Source organism: Crinia signifera, chromosome 6 (assembly GCF_055691185.1).
Source record: "Crinia signifera chromosome 6, ASM5569118v1, whole genome shotgun sequence".
NCBI lineage: Eukaryota > Metazoa > Chordata > Amphibia > Anura > Myobatrachidae > Crinia > Crinia signifera.
In genome coordinates, this window is record NC_139222.1 from 277,039,701 (window position 1) to 277,060,657 (window position 20,957).

The following is a 20,957-nucleotide window of genomic DNA, read 5'->3' on the forward strand; positions in this document are numbered from 1 at the left end:
ACACCAGTATGCAGAATACCAGTTACTCACGCTTAGTAGTCATTCTAGCACCGTACACCTTTCAAAATCCCAAAACATTGAAATCAATCTCAATGTCGCTCTCTAAACCTTCAGCTATAATCAGCCACTCACATCCAGACCATGCACTTGCCACCTTCTGTCCCCTCTGTTCGTTCAATAAATATTTTCCAATATGGACACTATAAATGAGGAACAGCAGTATACCCCTATCCCCTACCCCTTTATCCTTGACAAAGAGCATACCACTTGAAATGCGTTTGATTTGCTATCGCCGTCAACCGGAAGTGATGTCACAGAACTCTTCCTGAACTTCCGGTCAGAAAAGAAATGCAGGCGACAGGCAAACGCGGTTCAGGTGTTTGGGAGATCGTGGAAAGTCAGAAGGTTCAAGACAGAGACAGCGGCGGCCAAGGCAACCTCTACTTTAAAGGAATAAACCCACAATGCCGCTGTAAGTTAAGAGGATCGGCCAAGGAAAGGAAACCAAGTAATAACAGAACACATTCTCCTTTAATTAAGTCAGTTGTACAATTATTATTAATATTATTAAACATTGTGAAACAAAACAAAACAAAAAGAAATAAAAAAAATAAAATAAAAAAAAAGGTTCTACTACAACCCCCTACTAGGTAGAGCATAGTTCTGGTGTCGCCACACCCTCATTGTCCTGCAGAGCGCCTCACCGCCCTTCTTCCTGCAGAACGCCACACGCAAGATGGCTTCCTTCTTCTCCGCTCTCTTCCCGTCTAAGGCGATCTGTTAAAGTCCACAGATCGCCGCTCGCTTTGAACATTAGCGATCCGTCCTGCGTGAACTCCCCCCCCCGCCACAGAACTGTCATGTCTGCCTATATACATTAAAAACTACGCCTAGAGAACTTAAATATTAAACCCTCTTCCCTAACAGGATGCCTCTCCCTCTACCCCGTTGCCATTTCCCACCCCTGAACTCATTCCTCCATCTACCCCCATTTACAACCCCCCCTCTCCCCCCCCCCACAGAATGTTTCACCCCTCCCTACAGAAGCTCCCATTTGTATAGTAGAATACTTTATGGAATTCAAGATTACAGGGAAAAAAGTGCAGATGTGGAAACCCATGGGGGGGGAGGGGGACAAAACAAAAAATGAGGGGGGAGCGGTGTGGGGAGGGAATAACGAGAAGCGTCAGGAGATGATGGAGCGGTGTGAGGAGGGAGTGGTCCCTTTGGGAATATTTGGAATCTTGTCCCATTTGTGCAGGTAGTCGCTGGAAGAGAAGGAGAGGGTGGGTTACAGGTGACCCTGTAGTTTGAGATAGAACAACACAGTACATTGACATTACTTCAATATAAACCAGCTAAGAAAACATTGATATACATGAGCAAGCATGCTGCGCTGCAGGGGGGGTAGATGTAATCGGTGCAAAGGGAATGCGATTTTACCCTGCGCAGAAACCATATAAATGTATTTAGCTCCCCTTTGGGAACATGGTTTGTCCCAGACGCAGTTACTTCTGTTTTTTGCCTTACTGAATCCTGCTCAGAGAGGAGTTGCCGCATTTACAGTATCTGCACCTCTGTAAGACAACATAGCGGGGAGAGAGAGAGAGTTGGCGGAATACACACTGGGGCAATAATCACAAAACAATGCGCCTAATACACTGCATCCAGTGATTGTTCTGTGATCTCTCCCACCGGAGGCCCAATAACGGCTCCCTGCGATGTGATGCTGTGTCAGCTATGAGCAAAACCCACATAAAGTATCTTTAGTGCTGGATATTTCGGAAATGTTTGCTCGCCCATTAAAAGCTCTTTTTTTGGGCCCACCGGCCTATAGTGCCGGGAAGTAGCCTACACATATAAAGTATATACTGCCAATTATTATCTAAAAATCTGTAAGAGATACAAAGGCTCGTCCCAAATTTTTTTCCTCTTCCCCTGGGAGGTTGCAGTATTTCAGTCTCTGTTTTATATCGGTTTCCACATCCTTTTATTTCAGATCGGTCATTGTATTTTAGCCATTGTTGGCAGTATTTTTCGCCTTGCAGGTGACAGCTGAAGAATAAGTCTCCTTCACACGCCACAAGCATTAAATCATACATGCCAGTTGTATGACCTTCATTACATGCACATGGGCAGTATGGCTGGCGGGTACCTGAGGGCCCATACACGTGTGTTTATCAGCATTACAAGGTTGGCACCATGTGTATGGCACCTGGAACCTTTAATCAGGCCCTGCCAGTATGGGAAGTAACCCAAGCTGGTCATGACATGAACCCGGACCTCGACAGACCCCAGGTCCACGAGAAGATCAAAACAAACGTGTATTTCTTTCTATAGATCAGCCAGATATTCATACCACCAACTTTGGGGGGGGGGTTTATGATCCTGGACCGGAGGAAACGTCAGACAGGCAGGACCCTCACATGACTACCCACAGAACCACCACCAAGCAGATGAGACTAGTACTGCATGCTGTAGCTCTGGGACTTGAGGCTGCTCCACAAAAAGTCTTCAAAATAAGAGCTACCCACCTTTTATCCCAAAGCAAACTCTGGAGTGAACTCTCCTGGAGGTTGGGGGAACTTGAAGGAGGAGCAGTCAGATCGGCTCCTCCCACTCCTCCCAACAGCCCACTCTCCTAGGGGTGGAGTATTTTGTGGTCCATGGTTGGCAGTTTTCGTCTGAATGAATACAGCTCATAGTTGCCTACTGTACCCCAGTTACACCCCCCCTGTACTCCTGGAAGGGCAGGCAACTACCTCTCAAGGTCAGATATATGCAGGGATGAGGTCACCAAATCGCATACAGTTCTGTGAATGCCAAGCAGCTAGGTGGAAGAGGATCTACCCATATACCCCAAAACTGGCAGAGGTCTAGTTGAAACCCAGATAACGGAACCAGGAAGTACCCAGGCAGGGGGACTGCAGTATAGCTGCAGGGAGAACTCCAGACATGTCAGTAACATCAGTCCGGCCGGTCAGTAAGCGCCCGGTGATGTCACCGCCTCCCGTCACTGGAAAGACAGAATGCTCATAAATGATGGTTCAGACCACAGAGCTCCCACACTTCCCCGCCCAGCAGCCGCAGCCACGCAGAGATAAATCACTCATCATTAAGGGATTACAGCGGCAGCACCGCCGTTCTGTTTGCAGCAGGATGTGTCAATTACATACCTTATGACTTAGCAATAAACCTAATTTATTTCTAATGAAAATTGCTAAGTGATGAGGTCTCTCCGGTACGCCGGCATGAAAGCTTAGGGAAGGTAGGCTGCGAATTGCGGGCGCTGAAGGAGAGTCATTCAGCTGTATATAGAAACGGCCTCATTAAATTTATTACAAATGTCTGACATTTATTTGCTTAATATAAATGGCAAAAACAAGTTGCTGGAAGATTAGTGTCGGGATGGAGGAGAGGAGAGCAGACACCTGCCCAGCCAAGACAGGAGGAGAATGCAGCCGCCTGATTCGCTGAGCACTACAACTCCGCTAGGAACAGGGCACCCTCTACATGTAGCGGCATTCACTGTTCATTCTCTTACCCCGCTGCACTAGGTTGGCACTGACTGCTGCCTAGGTGGACCACCATCTCCTTATGACCCTGATTGGTAGTGCACAAGTGGTTCTAGCACTCTGGACTGTATCACAGCACCTATATACAGACCAGGCTGCGCTAGTAGCACCAAAGCCAGAGAGCGACACCCCAGGCAGGAAAAAGGAACTGCATGGGGGTTTAAAAGGTGCAGGGTTCTAGAATGAACACTAGATCTTAATTGGGAGTACTGGATTCTGTGGATAATTCATATTGGGTGCCTTTATCGGGACAAAAAGAATCCTGTTAGGACGGAGGGCACGGTATGATCCAGCTGTGCCGCTACATATGAATATTCCGGACTGCCAGCACCATGGACCTGGCCTTCACCAGGGTACATTCTATAAAGGGAACACTTATGTCACACTGACATAGAAGCACAGACTTTGGTGAATATGTGTTACACCAACAACAGGCCAAGAAGGAGAACCCACACTGACAGGGAGCTCCAGAAAGCGTAGAGGATAAGCACTGGTGCTCCCAAACAGGAGACTATGCCGATAAGTCACCATGTGTCCCGCAAAGCCAGAAATGCCACCTCTAATGGGCCACATCCCTGAACAAAGGGACTGCCAAGGAATTGGTGTAGAACCCACAAGTCCCTGAAGGTATCAATAGTATTTCTGTCACCAAGTCCTCTAAGGACTGACGAAAGCGCTGAAAAAAAAATATTGGACATTCCCAAATAAGGACTGTATAGCTAGGGGCAAGTCACAGAGGACCGGCGGATGCCTGGAACCCGGGGGCTAGTCACAGAGGAGACTGGCAGACGCCTGGTCAAGTCACTGAGGAGACCGGCAGATGCCTGGGACCCGGGTACAAGTCACTGAGGAGACCGGCAGATGCCTGGTACCGGGGGACAAGTCACTGAGGAGACCGGTAGATGTTTGGAACCCGTGATAAGTCACTGAGGAGACCGGCAGATGCCTGGTACCGGGGGACAAGTCACTGAGGAGACCGGTAGATGTTTGGAACCCGTGATAAGTCACTGAGGAGACCGACAGATGCCTGGAACCCGGGTACAAGTCACTGAGGAGACCAGCAGATGCCTGGTACCGGGGGACAAGTCACTGAGGAGACAGATGCCTGGAACCCGGGTACAAGTCACTGAGGAGACCAGCAGATGCCTGGTATCGGGGGACAAGTCACTGAGGAGACCGGTAGATGTTTGGAACCCGGTGATAAGTCACTGAGGAGACCAGCAGATGCCTGGTACCGGGGGACAAGTCACTGAGGAGACCGGTAGATGCCTGGAACCCGGGTACAAGTCACTGAGGAGACCGACAGATGCCTGGAACCCGGGTACAAGTCACTGAGGAGACCGACAGATGCCTGGAACCCGGGTACAAGTAACTGAGGAGACCGTCAGATGCCTGGAACCCGGGTACAAGTCACTGAGGAGACCGACAGATGCCTGGAACCCGGGTACAAGTCACTGAGGAGACCGGCAGATGCCTGGAACCCGGGTACAAGTCACTGAGGAGACCGGCAGATGCCTGGAACCCGGGTACAAGTCACTGAGGAGACCGGCAGATGCCTGGAACCCGGGTACAAGTCACTGAGGAGACCAGCAGATGCCTGGAACCCGGGTACAAGTCACTGAGGAGACCGGCAGATGCCTGGAACCCGGGGACAAGTCACTGAGGAGACCGGCAGATGCCTGGAACAAGTCACTGAGGAGACCGGCAGATGTTTGGAACCCGGTGATAAGTCACTGAGAAGACCGGCAGATGTTTGGAACCCAGTGATAAGTCACTGAGGAGACCGGCAGATGTTTGGAACCCGGGGACAAGTCACTGAGGAGACCGGCAGATGCCTGGAACCCGGGTACAAGTCACTGAGGAGACCGGCAGATGCCTGGAACCTGGGTACAAGTCACTGAGGAGACCGGCAGATGTTTGGAACCCGGGGACAAGTCACTGAGGAGACCGGCAGAAGCCTGGTACCCGGGGACAAGTCACTGAGGAGACTGGCAGATGTTTGGAACCTGGGGACAAGTCCCACAGGAGAGCAGCAGATGCCTGGAACAAGTCACTGAGGAGACCGGCAGATGTTTGGAACCCGGTGATAAGTCACTGAGGAGACCGGCAGATGTTTGGAACCCAGTGATAAGTCACTGAGGAGACCGGCAGATGTTTGGAACCCGGGGACAAGTCACAGAGGAGACCGGCAGATGTTTGGAACCCGGGGACAAGTCACTGAGGAGACCGGCAGATATTTGGAACCCGGGGACAAGTCACACAGGAGAGCGGCAGATGCCTGGAACAAGTCACTGAGGAGACCGGCAGATGTTTGGAACCCGGTGATAAGTCACTGAGGAGACCAGCAGGACCAGAGAACAGCAAGCAGGCTTCCCAGGAGCGCAAACACTCGAACATACAACCACACTGCACCAAGTCACCCCAATACAAAACGCTCCCCAGACTCCACAGTCACTGATCCCAGGAATAACACAACCATGAAGTGCACCTGCTGGAGGCTGACGACAATACTAGAGGGAACAGATGGCTTGATGGAATGAAAGATAGGAGCAATGGAAACAGTACAGTGTCCAGTCTAGCACCCTGCATCCCGTGCAGTTACTCTTCCCTATCTGGGGTGTCACCTTCTGCTGTGAGGCTTCTAGCACAGTCTGGTCTGCATATAAGTGCTGAAGTACAGACCACACTGTGCTAGAAGCAACAGCAGAATGGGACACCCCAGGCAGGGAAGAAGAACCCCACGGGTTTTCAAAGATGCAGAGTTCCAGAATGAGCACTACAGTAGCAGGTAATCCCTCACTTCTGCCCACCTATCACCAGTCATATCGGCGAGATGGCCTGGCCGCGCTGTCTTCGGGTCCCTGGATGGCAAGTCTCTCCTCTGGGGCCCCTCTCCTTCTGTATGCGATCCCCCTCTGATTTCTGTAACGGGAGGTCTCCCTCTGCCATTCTTCATCGAAGTCAGCAGCGTCATCTGTGGGCAAAAACATCACATGGTGGGAAACGTACAAAGACCCAAGGAGAAAACAAGAGACCGTAGTGTGGTCGGAGAGGAACATAGACGTACAGAGAAAGCTTACGTATACTGCAAAGATGCTACCCACAGGCTTTATAATAGCATCAGTGGCGTAACTATAGCACCGCAGCCCCCGCGACCGCGCGCTATGCATGTGTGGGCACCGGGGGCTCCAGTGCTATAGTTACACCCCGCCGCCCGCCGCACAAACCCCCGCATCCCCAGTCTTTACCTGTGTTCAGTACGCGCTGGTCCCGGCTCCCTTCTTCTGCTATGAGGACCACCACAAAATGTCCGCCCCCATTTAGCAGACAGTTCTCTGAAACTGTCTGCTGTATGGGGGCGGACATTTTGTGGTAGTCCTCATAGCAGAAGAAGGGAGCCGGGACCAGCGCGTACTGAACCTAGGTAAGACTGCGGGGGATGGGGGGGTTTGCGGGGGTTGGTGTGGCGGGCGGAGGGGCGGGTGGGTTACTGGGCGCCCTCCCTTTAACGGCAGGGGGGGGGGGGCGGCGCCCAAAATGTAGTTACGCCACTGAATAGCATTTTACAGTAAGATCTACTCCCATATTTGTTATATGGATACGGATAAGATTTGTGCACCACCAGCAAACCTAATGGACCACATATGTGCACCACCAAATATACGTGTTGGTAGTTACCTGGGTTTGGCAGCGGTACTGCACACCACAACCGCAATGCAAAACCGGGGACTCGGAATACAGTTTCACGCTTCTAAACCCGTCCTCACACTCCCATGAAACTAGCCAATGAGAGTATGGGGGCGGATCTACAGGCAGAAGCGAGCATCTCAGTCGTTGCACATTGATCTGCCCTGATGTGCAACAGGGGAAGGGCTAAGACCAGCATTAGCCGCCGACGCAACCACAACAAAAGACGCACAGGCGCTTGCAGCAGTGGGCAACACAGAATCAGCCGCTTTATCCCCACTGAGAAACCAGCTCTATCCTTTCATTCGGATCATTTGCTCCTTTACGGTTCACAGAAGCCGCCAGAAGTCTCTGCTAACCCGAAGTATCAGGATATTTGGGAATGAGGGCACAGTGTGTACTATGTACTCACTTTCATCCATGTTGATGTACTCTTGCCTCTCCTCTCGGTCTCCGGTGCGGTGGTTGCGGGAGCGCTGCATGATGTGCGCCCGCTCTCGGATGTGGTGACCGATGCTCATCTGTTCCATTCCGCTATCGGAATCCCGCACTGTGCGCCTCGTCTCGCGGATCTGGGAACCAAGCAGAGGAGGGTGACTGAACAGGACAGGAGTGTGTGGAACCAGAAAACTTATTTCATTACAGACTATTAGCTGTGGCGTGACCAGGTTAGGTACAATGCAGCAAATTACAGATAGTAACAATCTAGTACCTACGGTACTTGTGTATTAGGACGGCGCCCGGCTACGCTACGTTTTCAACGTAGCCTAAGGTACATTGTCAGCGTAGCCGGCGCCGTGATAATACAGTTGTTGATATTGTGTGTGTCTTGTGCTTACCCTCCTCCGGGCCAGCCACCGCACCCATCGTCCATCACTATCCCCGCTGACTTCCCGCGATCCACAGTCACTCCCCGGCGGCAGTGTTCAGTCATCCCCCTGCGGCAGTCACTCCCCGGCGACAGCAATGTACGTAATTCAGTGTAGTGCCGCTGGGGGAGCATCACATGGTTTCCCTGCTCCCCCAGCGGCACTACGCCAATTTGCGTACATTGTCTGCTGCGAGTGCCGGAGGAGGGAAACTGAACGCTGCCGCCGGGGAGTGACTGCCGGAGGAGGGGGACGGAACACTGCCACCGGGGAGTGATCGCGCATCGGTGGATTGCGGGGAGTCAGCGAGGATCCTGATGGACGCAGTGGCTGGGCCGGAGGAGGGCAAGTATAAAGCACAACACACACACACACATTTCCCCCACTAACAACATCATACCCCCAGTATCCACATGGGCATGGAGTTAATTTTCTAAAGCGTGGTGAGGCAACGTGTATCCGCGTGCGCTCGCCACACTTTATAAAATTAACTCCACGCCCACGTGGATACTGGGGGTAGGACGTGGATACTGGGGGTATGAAGCATTGTGTATTATCACAGCTCCAGAACAAGTTACGTAGCCAGTATAGTGGTGTATTGGTATTCTCAATACACCACTACGCAAACTACGTAATGGGCGCCGTGATAATACACAAGTACCGTACCTACTCCTTGGCCTGGTTATGGTACAGCAGACGGACACCCTTATGCTGCTTTCACATTGCAGAAACGGGTAAAGACCCGGTATTTATAAATGGGACTTAAACCGGGTCTGAGCCATAAAGACCCTTTCACACTGCATGTTGTAAACGGTATATTACTGGTTAATTATTGTTTTTGTACCTTTCACATTGAACCCGCTGTGAAAGGTACAAAAACGGTAATTCAGTAATATACCCCCCCCCGGGTACTTGCCAGCTTGTGTGCCCTCTCTCCCCCTCATCTGGTACTGGGAAGTTATCGGCGGGGTCCCTGCGGCAGATGGGAACTAGTAGCGCTGCTAGTTCCCATCTGCCGCAGGGACCCCGCCGATGACTTCCCATTCGCCGGACGGACCCCATAGCACACTGCATGACCGACCACATCTATAGCGACAGTAACGGATGTTAGATGCCAGCGTTCCAGCACGGTCGACGGTTAAATGGTTGAGATGAGTTTTTCACATTTCTTTTGGTGCCGAAAGTCAAAGGGGCCCCTGTGGACGGTATATGTATCCCCCCCGCCATTATTCGGGCCCAGTGCCTCGCTACGCTTGGATAATAAAGTATGAACCAAGTTGACCTGTGACATTCGGCACCACACTCCCGCCGCATCTGCCGTCATTAACTCATCACTTACCCCGCCAGGTGCCATGCAGGTCTGCGACGTCTCCTGATAGACCTTAGGGGCTCCGCTGCCCCCCATATTGGAGTAAGAGATGACCGTGGAGGAAGAGAACGTCTGACAGTTCGATGCATTGGTCAGATGCTCCTGGGGAGGAAACAGACGTCCGGAGCGTTACAACAGGCTGGGATAAGGTATTCTACTGACGCAACACGGCCAAGGGAGGGGGGGGGGAACAAATGGGAAGAACTTCAGTTTGGGCCAGGTTTATTAAACAATGCCCTTGATACAGATGGAAAGTGTACACATCCCCCTTGCTGCACATGGGGGTATTGTATACACTGTATCTGCTGCGTTTCCCCCAATGGCATTCTGTGTGTATAAGGTGGTTGGCGTTGGCAGCCAACCTGGTTGGTGTTTATGGCTATGCATGGCAGATCTCCAGATCCCTCCCCAATAACGGCCCCACAGGTGCAGTGGCGCAGGATCCGTGCATCTGGACGGTACAGGAAATTCTTATTGCAGCGATAAATGCTAATGATCAGGGACTAAAACCTTATAATGAACAAATGAGTCCCATAGTGCGGAGGGAGATGGGGGTGGGAAGCATGCGTAGGGACGCCAATGTGTATATACTCGCACAGGGACGCCGATGTGTATATACTCGCACAGGGAAGCCGATGTGTATATACTCACCACACCTCCCATCAGGTCATTCATCATCGCAAACATGTCCATGAATCCTCCACCCTGACAAAAGAAATATCACACACTGTTAAACACCGTGCTCCCATGACAGCCACCCCATCTCCGCTATGGCCCTTATTCTGGTTCACTCGCAAAGGCAAATGCCTTCTCAAATGGACAAAACCATGCTGCACTGCAGAGGGGGCAGATGCAACTTGTGCAGAGAGAATTAGATTTGGGTGGGGTTTTACTTCAAAGTGAGATCTATATTGCAGTGTCAAAATAAAGCAGTCAGTATTTACCCGGCACAGAAACAAAATAACTCACCCAAATCTAATTCTATCTGCACCTGTTACATCTGTCCCCCTGCAGTGCAGCATGGTTTTGACCATTTGAGAAGGAATTTGCCTTTTCAAGTGAACCAGAATTAGGGCCTATGTGTAATGCTAGATACCAGCAAATGTGATAAAGTAACTAGAGCAGGCATGTCTAAACTATGGCCCTCCAGCTGTTGTAAAACTACACATCCCAGCATGCCTTGCCATAGTTTTTGCATCCTCTAATACCAAGACTGTGGCAAGGCATGATGGGGCTTGTAGTTTCACAACAGCTGGAGGGCCATAGTTTGGACATGTCTGAACTAGAGTTTCCCCTGCACACCCCCATGGAAAAGCTGTTGGTCATGAATTGTCAGGGAATCTAAACGAAGGAAACTCATCTGTAATTGAAAAGCCACCTACACATTCCTCAATAACCCAAGTTCCAAATGGGAGTAACACCTCTCCTCCATGGTGAGAGAACCTGGTGGGGAATCCATCCCCTTTCAGGCCCAGCACAGCAGTGGGTGATGTAGAGCGTCCATCAATGTAGGAGCTGGGTCAGATGCAGGTCCTGCCCATTAAACCTTCCCACCACCAGTAGGCAGTATGATCTCTGCAGGTCATACTTTGAGAAGTGACCAGGAAGTGAAAGCAATTTTTGCAGGGACACTGATCCATTTCAAGCTTGCTGGATATGGAGAGGGGGAGCTGTGAAGGCAGAAATTGGAGGTAGGAGCAGGTAGGAACTGGGGGTAGGGTGGAAAGTTTGTGGGCTAAAACGGTCACAGCTCAAAGTGAAAGTAAAAACCTGTCACACCTCAAAGTGACCCTCGCAGTTTAACCCCCGCGCCGGCCACTCACTGTATTGCGTTTAGCAGCCACACATGCCGTTTTCCCCTCGCTCCAAAAACCTAGCGATGGGGTAATGGCGTGTGCAGGGGGTCAGTTGAATACTGACCCTGCGAGCTGTGACAGCGATCAGGCAGCACTGCTCGCTGTCACAGCTCACAAAGACCATGGAATACTGCCCATTGTCTATACTGGGCTGTGCAGATGGGGGGTGTCATGGAACGTGGATCTAACAGTTATGAGACTCAGAAATCTGAATGGGGATAGTAATAATATTAAACATACAAAGCTCTGTGGGCCTGATTCTGAGGGTTCAGAGCTCAGTGAGCAGATAGCCGCCGCCCTGGGAGACAGAGGAACCCCCCTCTCTGAGAATGACCCCTTCCACTATACCCATTGCTGGTTATCATCTGCTTTATCAATGTGAAATTTTTTGTTAATTTGTAGAAATTATTTTTGGGTTATACTCACCATTCCCATCATGCCGAAAGGTGTGACCGCTCCTGCCTGCACCACGCGTCATACATTGGGGAGAGCAAAAACATCATGAGCTGACATGTGACAGGACAGATGACACTGCTTTACCTCCTACATCACTAACCGCTCTGAGCGGACAAATGACAGGACAGGTGACACTGCTTTACCTCCTACATCACTAACCGCTCTGAGCTGACAAATGACAGGACAGGTGACACTGCTTTACCTCCTACATCACTAACTGCTCTGAGCGGACAAATGACAGGACAGGTGACACTGCTTTACCTCCTACATCACTAACCGCTCTGAGCTGACACATGACAGGACAGGTGACACTGCTTTACCTTCTACATCACTAACCGCTCTGAGCTGACAAATGACAGGACAGGTGACACTGCTTTACCTCCTACATCACTAACTACTCTGAGCTGACATGACAGGACAGGTGACACTGCTTTACCTCCTACATCACTAACCGCTCTGAGATGACACATGAATGACAGGACAGGTGCCACTGCTTTACCTCCTACATCACTAACCGCTACTTCTCAGTCTCTGCCTTTGGCTCCACCTCACCACCTTCCATCCTTTTTGTCTGTGTCCCCTGGGTTCTGTCCTTGGCCCCCTTCTGTTCTCCTGGTACACCTCTTCCCTGGGTGTGCTCATTAACGCCTTTTGCCTCCAATACCACTTCTATACTGATGAGACACAACTATCTCTCCTCTCCTGATCTGTCCCCCACGGTCCTCTCTCAGGTTTCCAGTTGCCTCTCCGTCATCTCCTCCTGGATGTCTGAGCTCTTTCTCAAGCTCAATATGGACAAAACTGAACTCATAATGTTTCCCTCAGCCAAAGTAACACCCCCCGCTAATATCTCCATCACGGTTGGCAACACCATCATCTCCCCATTCCCCAACTCTGCTGTTCTAGTGTCACTCTTGCTTCTCTCCAACATCCAAGCTCTGGCACAATCCTGTAGGTTCAAGTTACACAACATTGCCCACATCAGGCCATTTCTCTAAACTAAACTTATCATCCACTCACTGGTTATCTCACCGCTCAATGACTGCAACGTTCTCCTCCCACCTCGCTCCAATCTGTCCTCCGCGGCTAGGCTCCACTTCTGCCACTCCCCTTCAACAAAATCTGAAATGGCTCCCATACTCCTTTAGAATCCTCTTCAAAACTCCTCACACTCACATACAGGGCCATCTCTAATTCCATCTCCATATATTATATACTCCCTCCTGCCTTCTACAGTCAGCCGATGACGGTCCCCTCTTCTCCACCCCGATCACTTCTTCCCATGCTTGAGTTCAAGATTTTGCCCGTGCTGCACCTCTTTAGTGTAACGCACCCCCCTGCTCCATTAGAATCTCCCGACCTTGCAAAGCTTTAAATGGGCACTGAAAACCCACTACTTCATCAAAGTGTAACCTTCTGCTACAAAACCTAGTCCTGAGGCTGGTCCCCCAACCCCTGCCTTGACCATCTCTTTGCCTACATCCTGCCATCAGGCCACCTCCGACTTGCTGCACCTCATGTCATCTGTCTGTCACCCCTTCCTAATAGATTGTAAGCTCCTCAGATCAGGACCCTCTTGTTGTCATAGCCCTCGTCTCCTCACAATTCACTTACTTCTCTCTCCTACTTAGTGACCATCTTTGCCTGCATACTCTCCTGCTGGTAAATGCCCACGTCCTTCCCATTGCAACTAGCCCCTAGTAATATGCCAACTACTCCCATCTAAGCTGTATTGAATTGTGGTGCTTTTTGCTACCTGTACTTATTTTTTTTTGCTATTGATTTACTGTAATGTTAAGTTCTGTCTCCCTGTACTGTTCCAATGCGCAGCGAAACACGTGGCGGCTTATAAATAAAATATAATAATAATAATAATAATAATAATATCACCTAACAGAGCAGGACAGACAATGCACCTTTACAGCTCTTTTCCACTGCCGCAATACCCGGGTTGTGGCTCAGCGCAAAACAGATGCCCCCCAAAAAATAACCCGGGATCAGTGACCTGGGAATAGAACCTGGGTGAGCAAGCAGGATTGGACCAAGGAAATACCCAGGTCACAGGGCAGTGCAAACAGGTGATCTGGGGCATCTGAGCCGGGTCCTGTTAAAGCACAGTAGAGACCTCACTGGAGCTTTGAGATGTTGCCACCAAGCGCTGGCAGAACAGAAACTCACTGCACCCAAGAATGGTGCAAAAGGGGCTGGCCTAGGAATAACCAGGGTCAAGGCGACAGTGGAAACAGAAAAAAAACCTGGATCGGACCAGAGATTTCAGTGGAAAAATACCCCTTTCACATTGTACCTCTGGTTATTGCCTGGTTGGTAATGTATGTGAAAGCACAACAGCTTTTAACCTGGGTCTACCAACCCGGCAGTTCCACCCGGGTTATACGAAGGGTGAAAGCCAGGTCCTACTCTGTATAATGTGCAACTCGGGTTTTATGTGAAAGCGCCTGGGAATATATGTATTATACAGTGTTCGGGGCAGGAGCAGGCAGAGCTGGGCTTATGTATTATACAGTGTTCAGGGCAGGAGCAGGCAGAGCTGGGCTTATGTATTATACAGTGATCGGGGCGGGAGCAGGCGGAGCTGGGCTTATGTATTATACAGTGATCGGAGCGGGAGCAGGCGGAGCTGGGCTTATGTATTATACAGTGATAGGGGCGGGAGCAGACAGAGCTGGGCTTATGTATTATACGGTGATCGGGGCGGGAGCAGGCAGAGCTGGGCTTATGTATTATACAGTGATCAGGGCAGGAGCAGGCAGAGCTGGGCTTATGTATTATACCGTGATCGGGGCGGGAACAGGTGGAGCTGGGCTTATGTATTATACAGTGATCGGGGCGGGAACAGGCGGAGCTGGGCTTATGTATTATACAGTGATAGGGGCGGGAGCAGGCAGAGCTGGGCTTATGTATTATACAGTGATCGGGGCAGGAGCAGGCAGAGCTGGGCTTATGTATTATACAGTGATCGGGGCGGGAGCAGGCGGAGCTGGGCTTGTACACAGTATATAGAAACAATCATCATAGATCATAGAGCTGCGGGACCAGAGTGACACCCCAATAGGGTCAGCGATCTCACCTGCATGTCACGTGGTGCTGCAGTCCGAGGAAGAGCGGGGACATTCCCATCTGTGAGACTTAGGAATGGGGACATTCCAAAGCCACCGGAAAACATGCGTCTCATGTGCTGGCGGTGCAACGCGAAAGGATCCCTATAGGAATGGGTATAAGGGCATTAGTGGTGCATGCGCCCAGAGAGGGTTACCCAACAGAACACACAACACAATACACTTACATCAGGAACATGGCTGGATCTTGCGGCTCTGCGTCCCTCATGAAGCGAAACATGGTGTCCCCAGCACTATGTGGATCTTCTGTAGTAGCGGCAGTCTGATTCTGTACTATAACCTGCAGAGGGAACCAGCCGTTATCACCCAACCCCAGTGGCGGATCCAATAATAATATCCAATAGCCCCTCATACGCTGCCATCTACAGTCACCTGCTACTCCCCGTACCGTGCATTATGCAGAGTCTCAGCGGCAGATCCAATACGCTGCCATCTACAGTCACCTGCTAGTCCCCGTACCGTGCATTATGCAGAGTCTCAGCGGCAGATCCAATAACTGCCTGCACCCATCTCTAGCCCCTCATACGCTGCCATCTACAGTCACCTGCTGCTCCCCATACCGTGCATTATGCAGAGTCTCAGCGGCAGATCCAATAACTGCCTGCACCCATCTCTAGCCCCTCATACGCTGCCATCTACAGTCACCTGCTAGTCCCCGCACCGTGCATTATGCCGAGTCTCAGGGGCAGATCCAATAACTGCCTGCACCCATCTCTAGCCCCTCATACGCTGCCATCTACAGTCACCTGCTACTCCCCGTACCGTCCATTATGCAGAGTCTCAGCAGCAGATCCAATAACTGCCTACACCCATCTCTAGCCCCTCATACGCTGCCATCTACAGTCACCTGCTAGTCCCCGTACCGTGCATTATGCAGAGTCTCAGCAGCAGATCCAATAACTGCCTGCACCCATCTCTAGCCCCTCATACGCTGCCATCTACAGTCACCTGCTAGTCCCCGCACCGTGCGTTATGCAGAGTCTCAGCGGCAGATCCAATAACTGCCTGCACCCATCTCTAGCTCCTCATACGCTGCCATCTACAGTCACTGTCACCTGCTACTCCCCGTACCGTACATTATGCAGAGTCTCAGGGGCAGATCCAATAACTGCCTGCACCCATCTCTAGCTCCTCAAACGCTGCCATCTACAGTCACCTGCTACTCCCCGTACCGTGCATTATGCAGAGTCTCCGCAGCAGATCCAATAACTGCCTGCACCCATCCCTAGCCCCTCATACGCTGCCATCTACAGTCACCTGCTAGTCCCCGCACCGTGCATTATGCAGAGTCTCAGGGGCAGATCCAATAACTGCCTGCACCCATCTCTAGCCCCTCATACGCTCCCATCTACAGTCACCTGCTACTCCCCGTACCGTGCATTATGCAGAGTCTCAGCGGCAGATCCAATAACTGCCTGCACCCATCTCTAGCCCCTCATACGCTGCCATCTACAGTAACTGTCACCTGCTAGTCCCCGTACCGTGCATTATGCAGAGTCTCCGCAGCAGATCCAATAACTGCCTGCACCCATCTCTAGCCCCTCGTACGCTGCCATCTACAGTAACTGTCACCTGCTAGTCCCCGTACCGTGCATTATGCAGAGTCTCAGCGGCGGATCCAATAACTGCCTGCACCCATCTCTAGCCCCTCGTACGCTGCCATCCACAGTAACTGTCACCTGCTAGTCCCCGTACCGTGCATTATGCAGAGTCTCAGCGGCAGATCCAATAACTGCCTGCACCCATCTCTAGCCCCTCATACGCTGCCATCTACAGTCACCTGCTAGTCCCCGTACGGTGCATTATGCAGAGTCTCAGCGGCAGATCCAATAACTGCCTGCACCCATCTCTAGCCCCTCATACGCTGCCATCTACAGTAACTGTCACCTGCTAGTCCCCGTACCGTGCATTATGCAGAGTCTCCGCAGCAGATCCAATAACTGCCTGCACCCATCTCTAGCCCCTCATACGCTGCCATCTACAGTAACTGTCACCTGCTAGTCCCCGTACCGTGCATTATGCAGAGTCTCAGCGGCAGATCCAATACGCTGCCATCTACAGTCACCTGCTAGTCCCCGTACCGTGCATTATGCAGTCTCAGCAGCAGATCCAATAACTGCCTGCACCCATCTCTAGCCCCTCATACGCTGCCATCTACAGTCACCTGCTACTCCCCATACCGTGCATTATGCAGAGTCTCAGGGGCAGATCCAATAACTGCCTGCACCCATCTCTAGCCCCTCATACGCTGCCATCTACAGTCACCTGCTACTCCCCGTACCGTGCATTATGCAGAGTCTCAGCGGCAGATCCAATACGCTGCCATCTACAGTCACCTGCTAGTCCCCGTACCGTGCATTATGCAGTCTCAGCAGCAGATCCAATAACTGCCTGCACCCATCTCTAGCCCCTCATACGCTGCCATCTACAGTCACCTGCTACTCCCCATACCGTGCATTATGCAGAGTCTCAGGGGCAGATCCAATAACTGCCTGCACCCATCTCTAGCCCCTCATACGCTGCCATCTACAGTAACTGTCACCTGCTAGTCCCCGTACCGTGCATTATGCAGAGTCTCAGCAGCAGATCCAATAACTGCCTGCACCCATCTCTAGCCCCTCATACGCTGCCATCTACAGTCACCTGCTACTCCCCATACCGTGCATTATGCAGAGTCTCAGCGGCAGATCCAATAACTGCCTGCACCCATCTCTAGCCCCTCATACGCTGCCATCTACAGTCACCTGCTAGTCCCCGTACCGTGCATTATGCAGAGTCTCAGCAGCAGATCCAATAACTGCCTGCACCCATCTCTAGCCCCTCATACGCTGCCATCTACAGTCACCTGCTAGTCCCCAGACCGTGCAATATGCAGAGTCTCAGCAGCAGATCCAATAACTGCATACACCCATCTCTAGCCCCTCGTACGCTGCCATCTACAGTAACGGTCACCTGCTAGTCCCCGTACCGTGCATTATGCAGAGTCTCAGGGGCAGATCCAATAACTGCCTGCACCCATCTCTAGCCCCTCATACGCTGCCATCTACAGTAACTGTCACCTGCTAGTCCCCGTACCGTGCATTATGCAGAGTCTCAGCGGCAGATCCAATAACTGCCTGCACCCATCTCTAGACCCTCGTACGCTGCCATCTACAGTAACGGTCACCTGCTAGTCCCCGTACCGTGCATTATGCAGAGTCTCAGCGGCAGATCCAATAACTGCATACACCCATCTCTAGCCCCTCGTACGCTGCCATCTACAGTAACGGTCACCTGCTAGTCCCCATACCGTGCATTATGCAGAGTCTCAGCAGCAGATCCAATAACTGCCTGCACCCATCTCTAGCCCCTCATACGCTGCCATCTACAGTCACCTGCTGCTCCCCGTACCGTGCATTATGCAGAGTCTCAGCGGCAGATCCAATAACTGTCTGCACCCATCTCTAGCCCCTCGTACGCTGCCATCTACAGTAACTGTCACCTGCTAGCCCCCGTACCGTGCATTATGCAGAGTCTCAGGGGCAGACTTATAAAGCTCGGAGAAGTGATAATGTGGCTGGTACTTTATCACCGGCCAATCAGCTCCTAACTGTGAAGTTACAGGCTGTGTTTGAAAAATGACAGGTAGGAGCAGATTGGCCGGTGATAAAGACCAGACACATTATCACTTCACTGAGCTTAATAAATCTACCTGACAGTTACTACACTACATTCTGCTACTCCTGCATGGCCAGGGGCGTGCTTTCTGCTCCCTCTATTCCCCTGCTATCCCTATGATGGCTGGTGTACTTATCCTCCATACGGTTATATCATCGAGCATCTGGGTATCATCCTTTATTCCAATACCACAGGAAGGGTGTATACGGGGTAATAGAAATCTGCGCTGTCCATGGTGCTGTAGAAGCTTATGACTGCCATATCTCCTCAGCAACCCCCCCCCCCCCACCAGCCAGCCCTACAGATGGCGCTCTGCAGCCCCTCTGCTAGCCCTAGAGATGCAGCTCAATTATTGCACTACATTTCGCTACTCCTGTGTGGCCAGGGGTGTCCTCCTTACTCCCTCTATTCCTATAAACGCCAGTCAGCCCTGACCTCTGTAATACCTATAATGGCTGCCATCACCCTACAGACAGCTCCCCTCACCACCTGCCATTCCCAGACACACAGCATCGCACCTGCCACCCCCAGATACAGGCGGCTGCCCCCACCTGCCACCCCCAGATACAGGCGGCTGCCCGCACCTGCCACCCCCCTAAAGACAGCACCCCACCTTGCCATCCCCATACAGGCGGCTCCCCGCACCCCACCTTGCCATCCCCATAGAGATCGCACCCCACCTGCCATCCCCATAGAGATCGCACCCCACCTGCCATCCCCATAGAGATCGCACCCCACCTGCCATCCCCATAGAGATCGCACCCCACCTGCCATCCCCATAGAGATCGCACCCCACCTGCCATCCCCATAGAGATAGCACCCCACCTGCCATCCCCATAGAGATAGCACCCCACCTGCCATCCCCATAGAGATAGCACCCCACCTGCCATCCCCATAGAGATAGCACCCCACCTGCCATCCCCATAGAGATAGCACCCCACCTGCCATCCCCATAGAGATAGCACCCCACCTGCCATCCCCATAGAGATAGCACCCCACCTGCCATCCCCATAGAGATAGCACCCCACCTGCCATCCCCATAGAGATAGCACCCCACCTGCCATCCCCATAGAGATAGCACCCCACCTGCCATCCCCATAGAGATAGCACCCCACCTGCCATCCCCATAGAGATAGCACCCCACCTGCCATCCCCATAGAGATAGCACCCCACCTGCCATCCCCATAGAGATAGCACCCCACCTGCCATCCCCATAGAGATAGCACCCCACCTGCCATCCCCATAGAGATAGCACCCCACCTGCCATCCCCATAGAGATAGCACCCCACCTGCCATCCCCATAGAGATAGCACCCCACCTGCCATCCCCATAGAGATAGCACCCCACCTGCCATCCCCATAGAGATAGCACCCCACCTGCCATCCCCATAGAGATAGCACCCCACCTGCCATCCCCATAGAGATAGCACCCCACCTGCCATCCCCATAGAGATAGCACCCCACCTGCCATCCCCATAGAGATAGCACCCCACCTGCCATCCCCATAGAGATAGCACCCCACCTGCCATCCCCATAGAGATAGCACCCCACCTGCCATCCCCATAGAGATAGCACCCCACCTGCCATCCCCATAGAGATAGCACCCCACCTGCCATCCCCATAGAGATAGCACCCCACCTGCCATCCCCATAGAGATAGCACCCCACCTGCCATCCCCATAGAGATAGCACCCCACCTGCCATCCCCATAGAGATAGCACCCCACCTGCCATCCCCATAGAGATAGCACCCCACCTGCCATCCCCATAGAGATAGCACCCCACCTGCCATCCCCATAGAGATAGCACCCCACCTGCCATCCCCATAGAGATAGCACCCCACCTGCCATCCCCATAGAGATAGCACCCCACCTGCCATCCCCATAGAGATAGCACCCCACCTGCCATCCCCATAGAGATAGCACCCCACCTGCCATCCCCATACAGACAGCTCCCTGTACCCCACCTGCCATCCCCATACAGACCGCTTCCCGCATCCCACCTGCCATCCCCATACAGACAGCTCCCCGCAACCCCATAAGGACAGCACAGTGCCCGCATTTAGAGCCCCCGGCCCCCCATCTGCACTCACCCGGCGCTCGCCCGTCTATTCCCCGGCATACAGCGCGGCCACCACCGACACCACCGGCTGTAACACAACAATAATACAGCCTCACACCGGAAGTGACGTCAGACGAGGCTTTCTGCCATTACGGGGAGAAACCCGTCTACTTCCTCCCCCCAACCGGCATGCACCGCGCAGTCAGTGACGCGTGGTCGTAGGCGTGGCCACATAACGGTCTTGTCATCATGCCCACAAACCGCTAGCCTGCAGTTCCTTCCCACTGTGGCCA

At 52.2% G+C, this 20,957-nt stretch overlaps 1 protein-coding gene across 2 annotated transcripts; it reads right to left on the bottom strand.

The window, feature by feature from the left end:
* Positions 1–512: 512 nt before the first annotated feature.
* Positions 513–20,851, bottom strand: MLF2 (myeloid leukemia factor 2). Of its 2 annotated transcripts, none has more exons than XM_083149700.1 (9): positions 20,696–20,851; positions 15,117–15,229; positions 14,901–15,033; positions 11,783–11,818; positions 10,152–10,205; positions 9,471–9,602; positions 7,675–7,834; positions 6,386–6,549; positions 513–1,268 (listed from the first exon to the last, which is right to left on the bottom strand). In XM_083149700.1, exons 2-8 carry the CDS (start codon positions 15,167–15,169, stop codon positions 6,389–6,391), a joined length of 729 nt encoding a protein of 242 aa, XP_083005826.1. In that variant the 5' UTR covers positions 15,170–15,229; positions 20,696–20,851; the 3' UTR covers positions 513–1,268; positions 6,386–6,388. The 2 variants fall into 2 exon arrangements, with proteins under 2 accessions (XP_083005826.1, XP_083005827.1); XM_083149701.1 differs by having other exon boundaries at positions 513–1,303.
* Between the last annotated feature and the right edge of the window lie 106 nt (positions 20,852–20,957).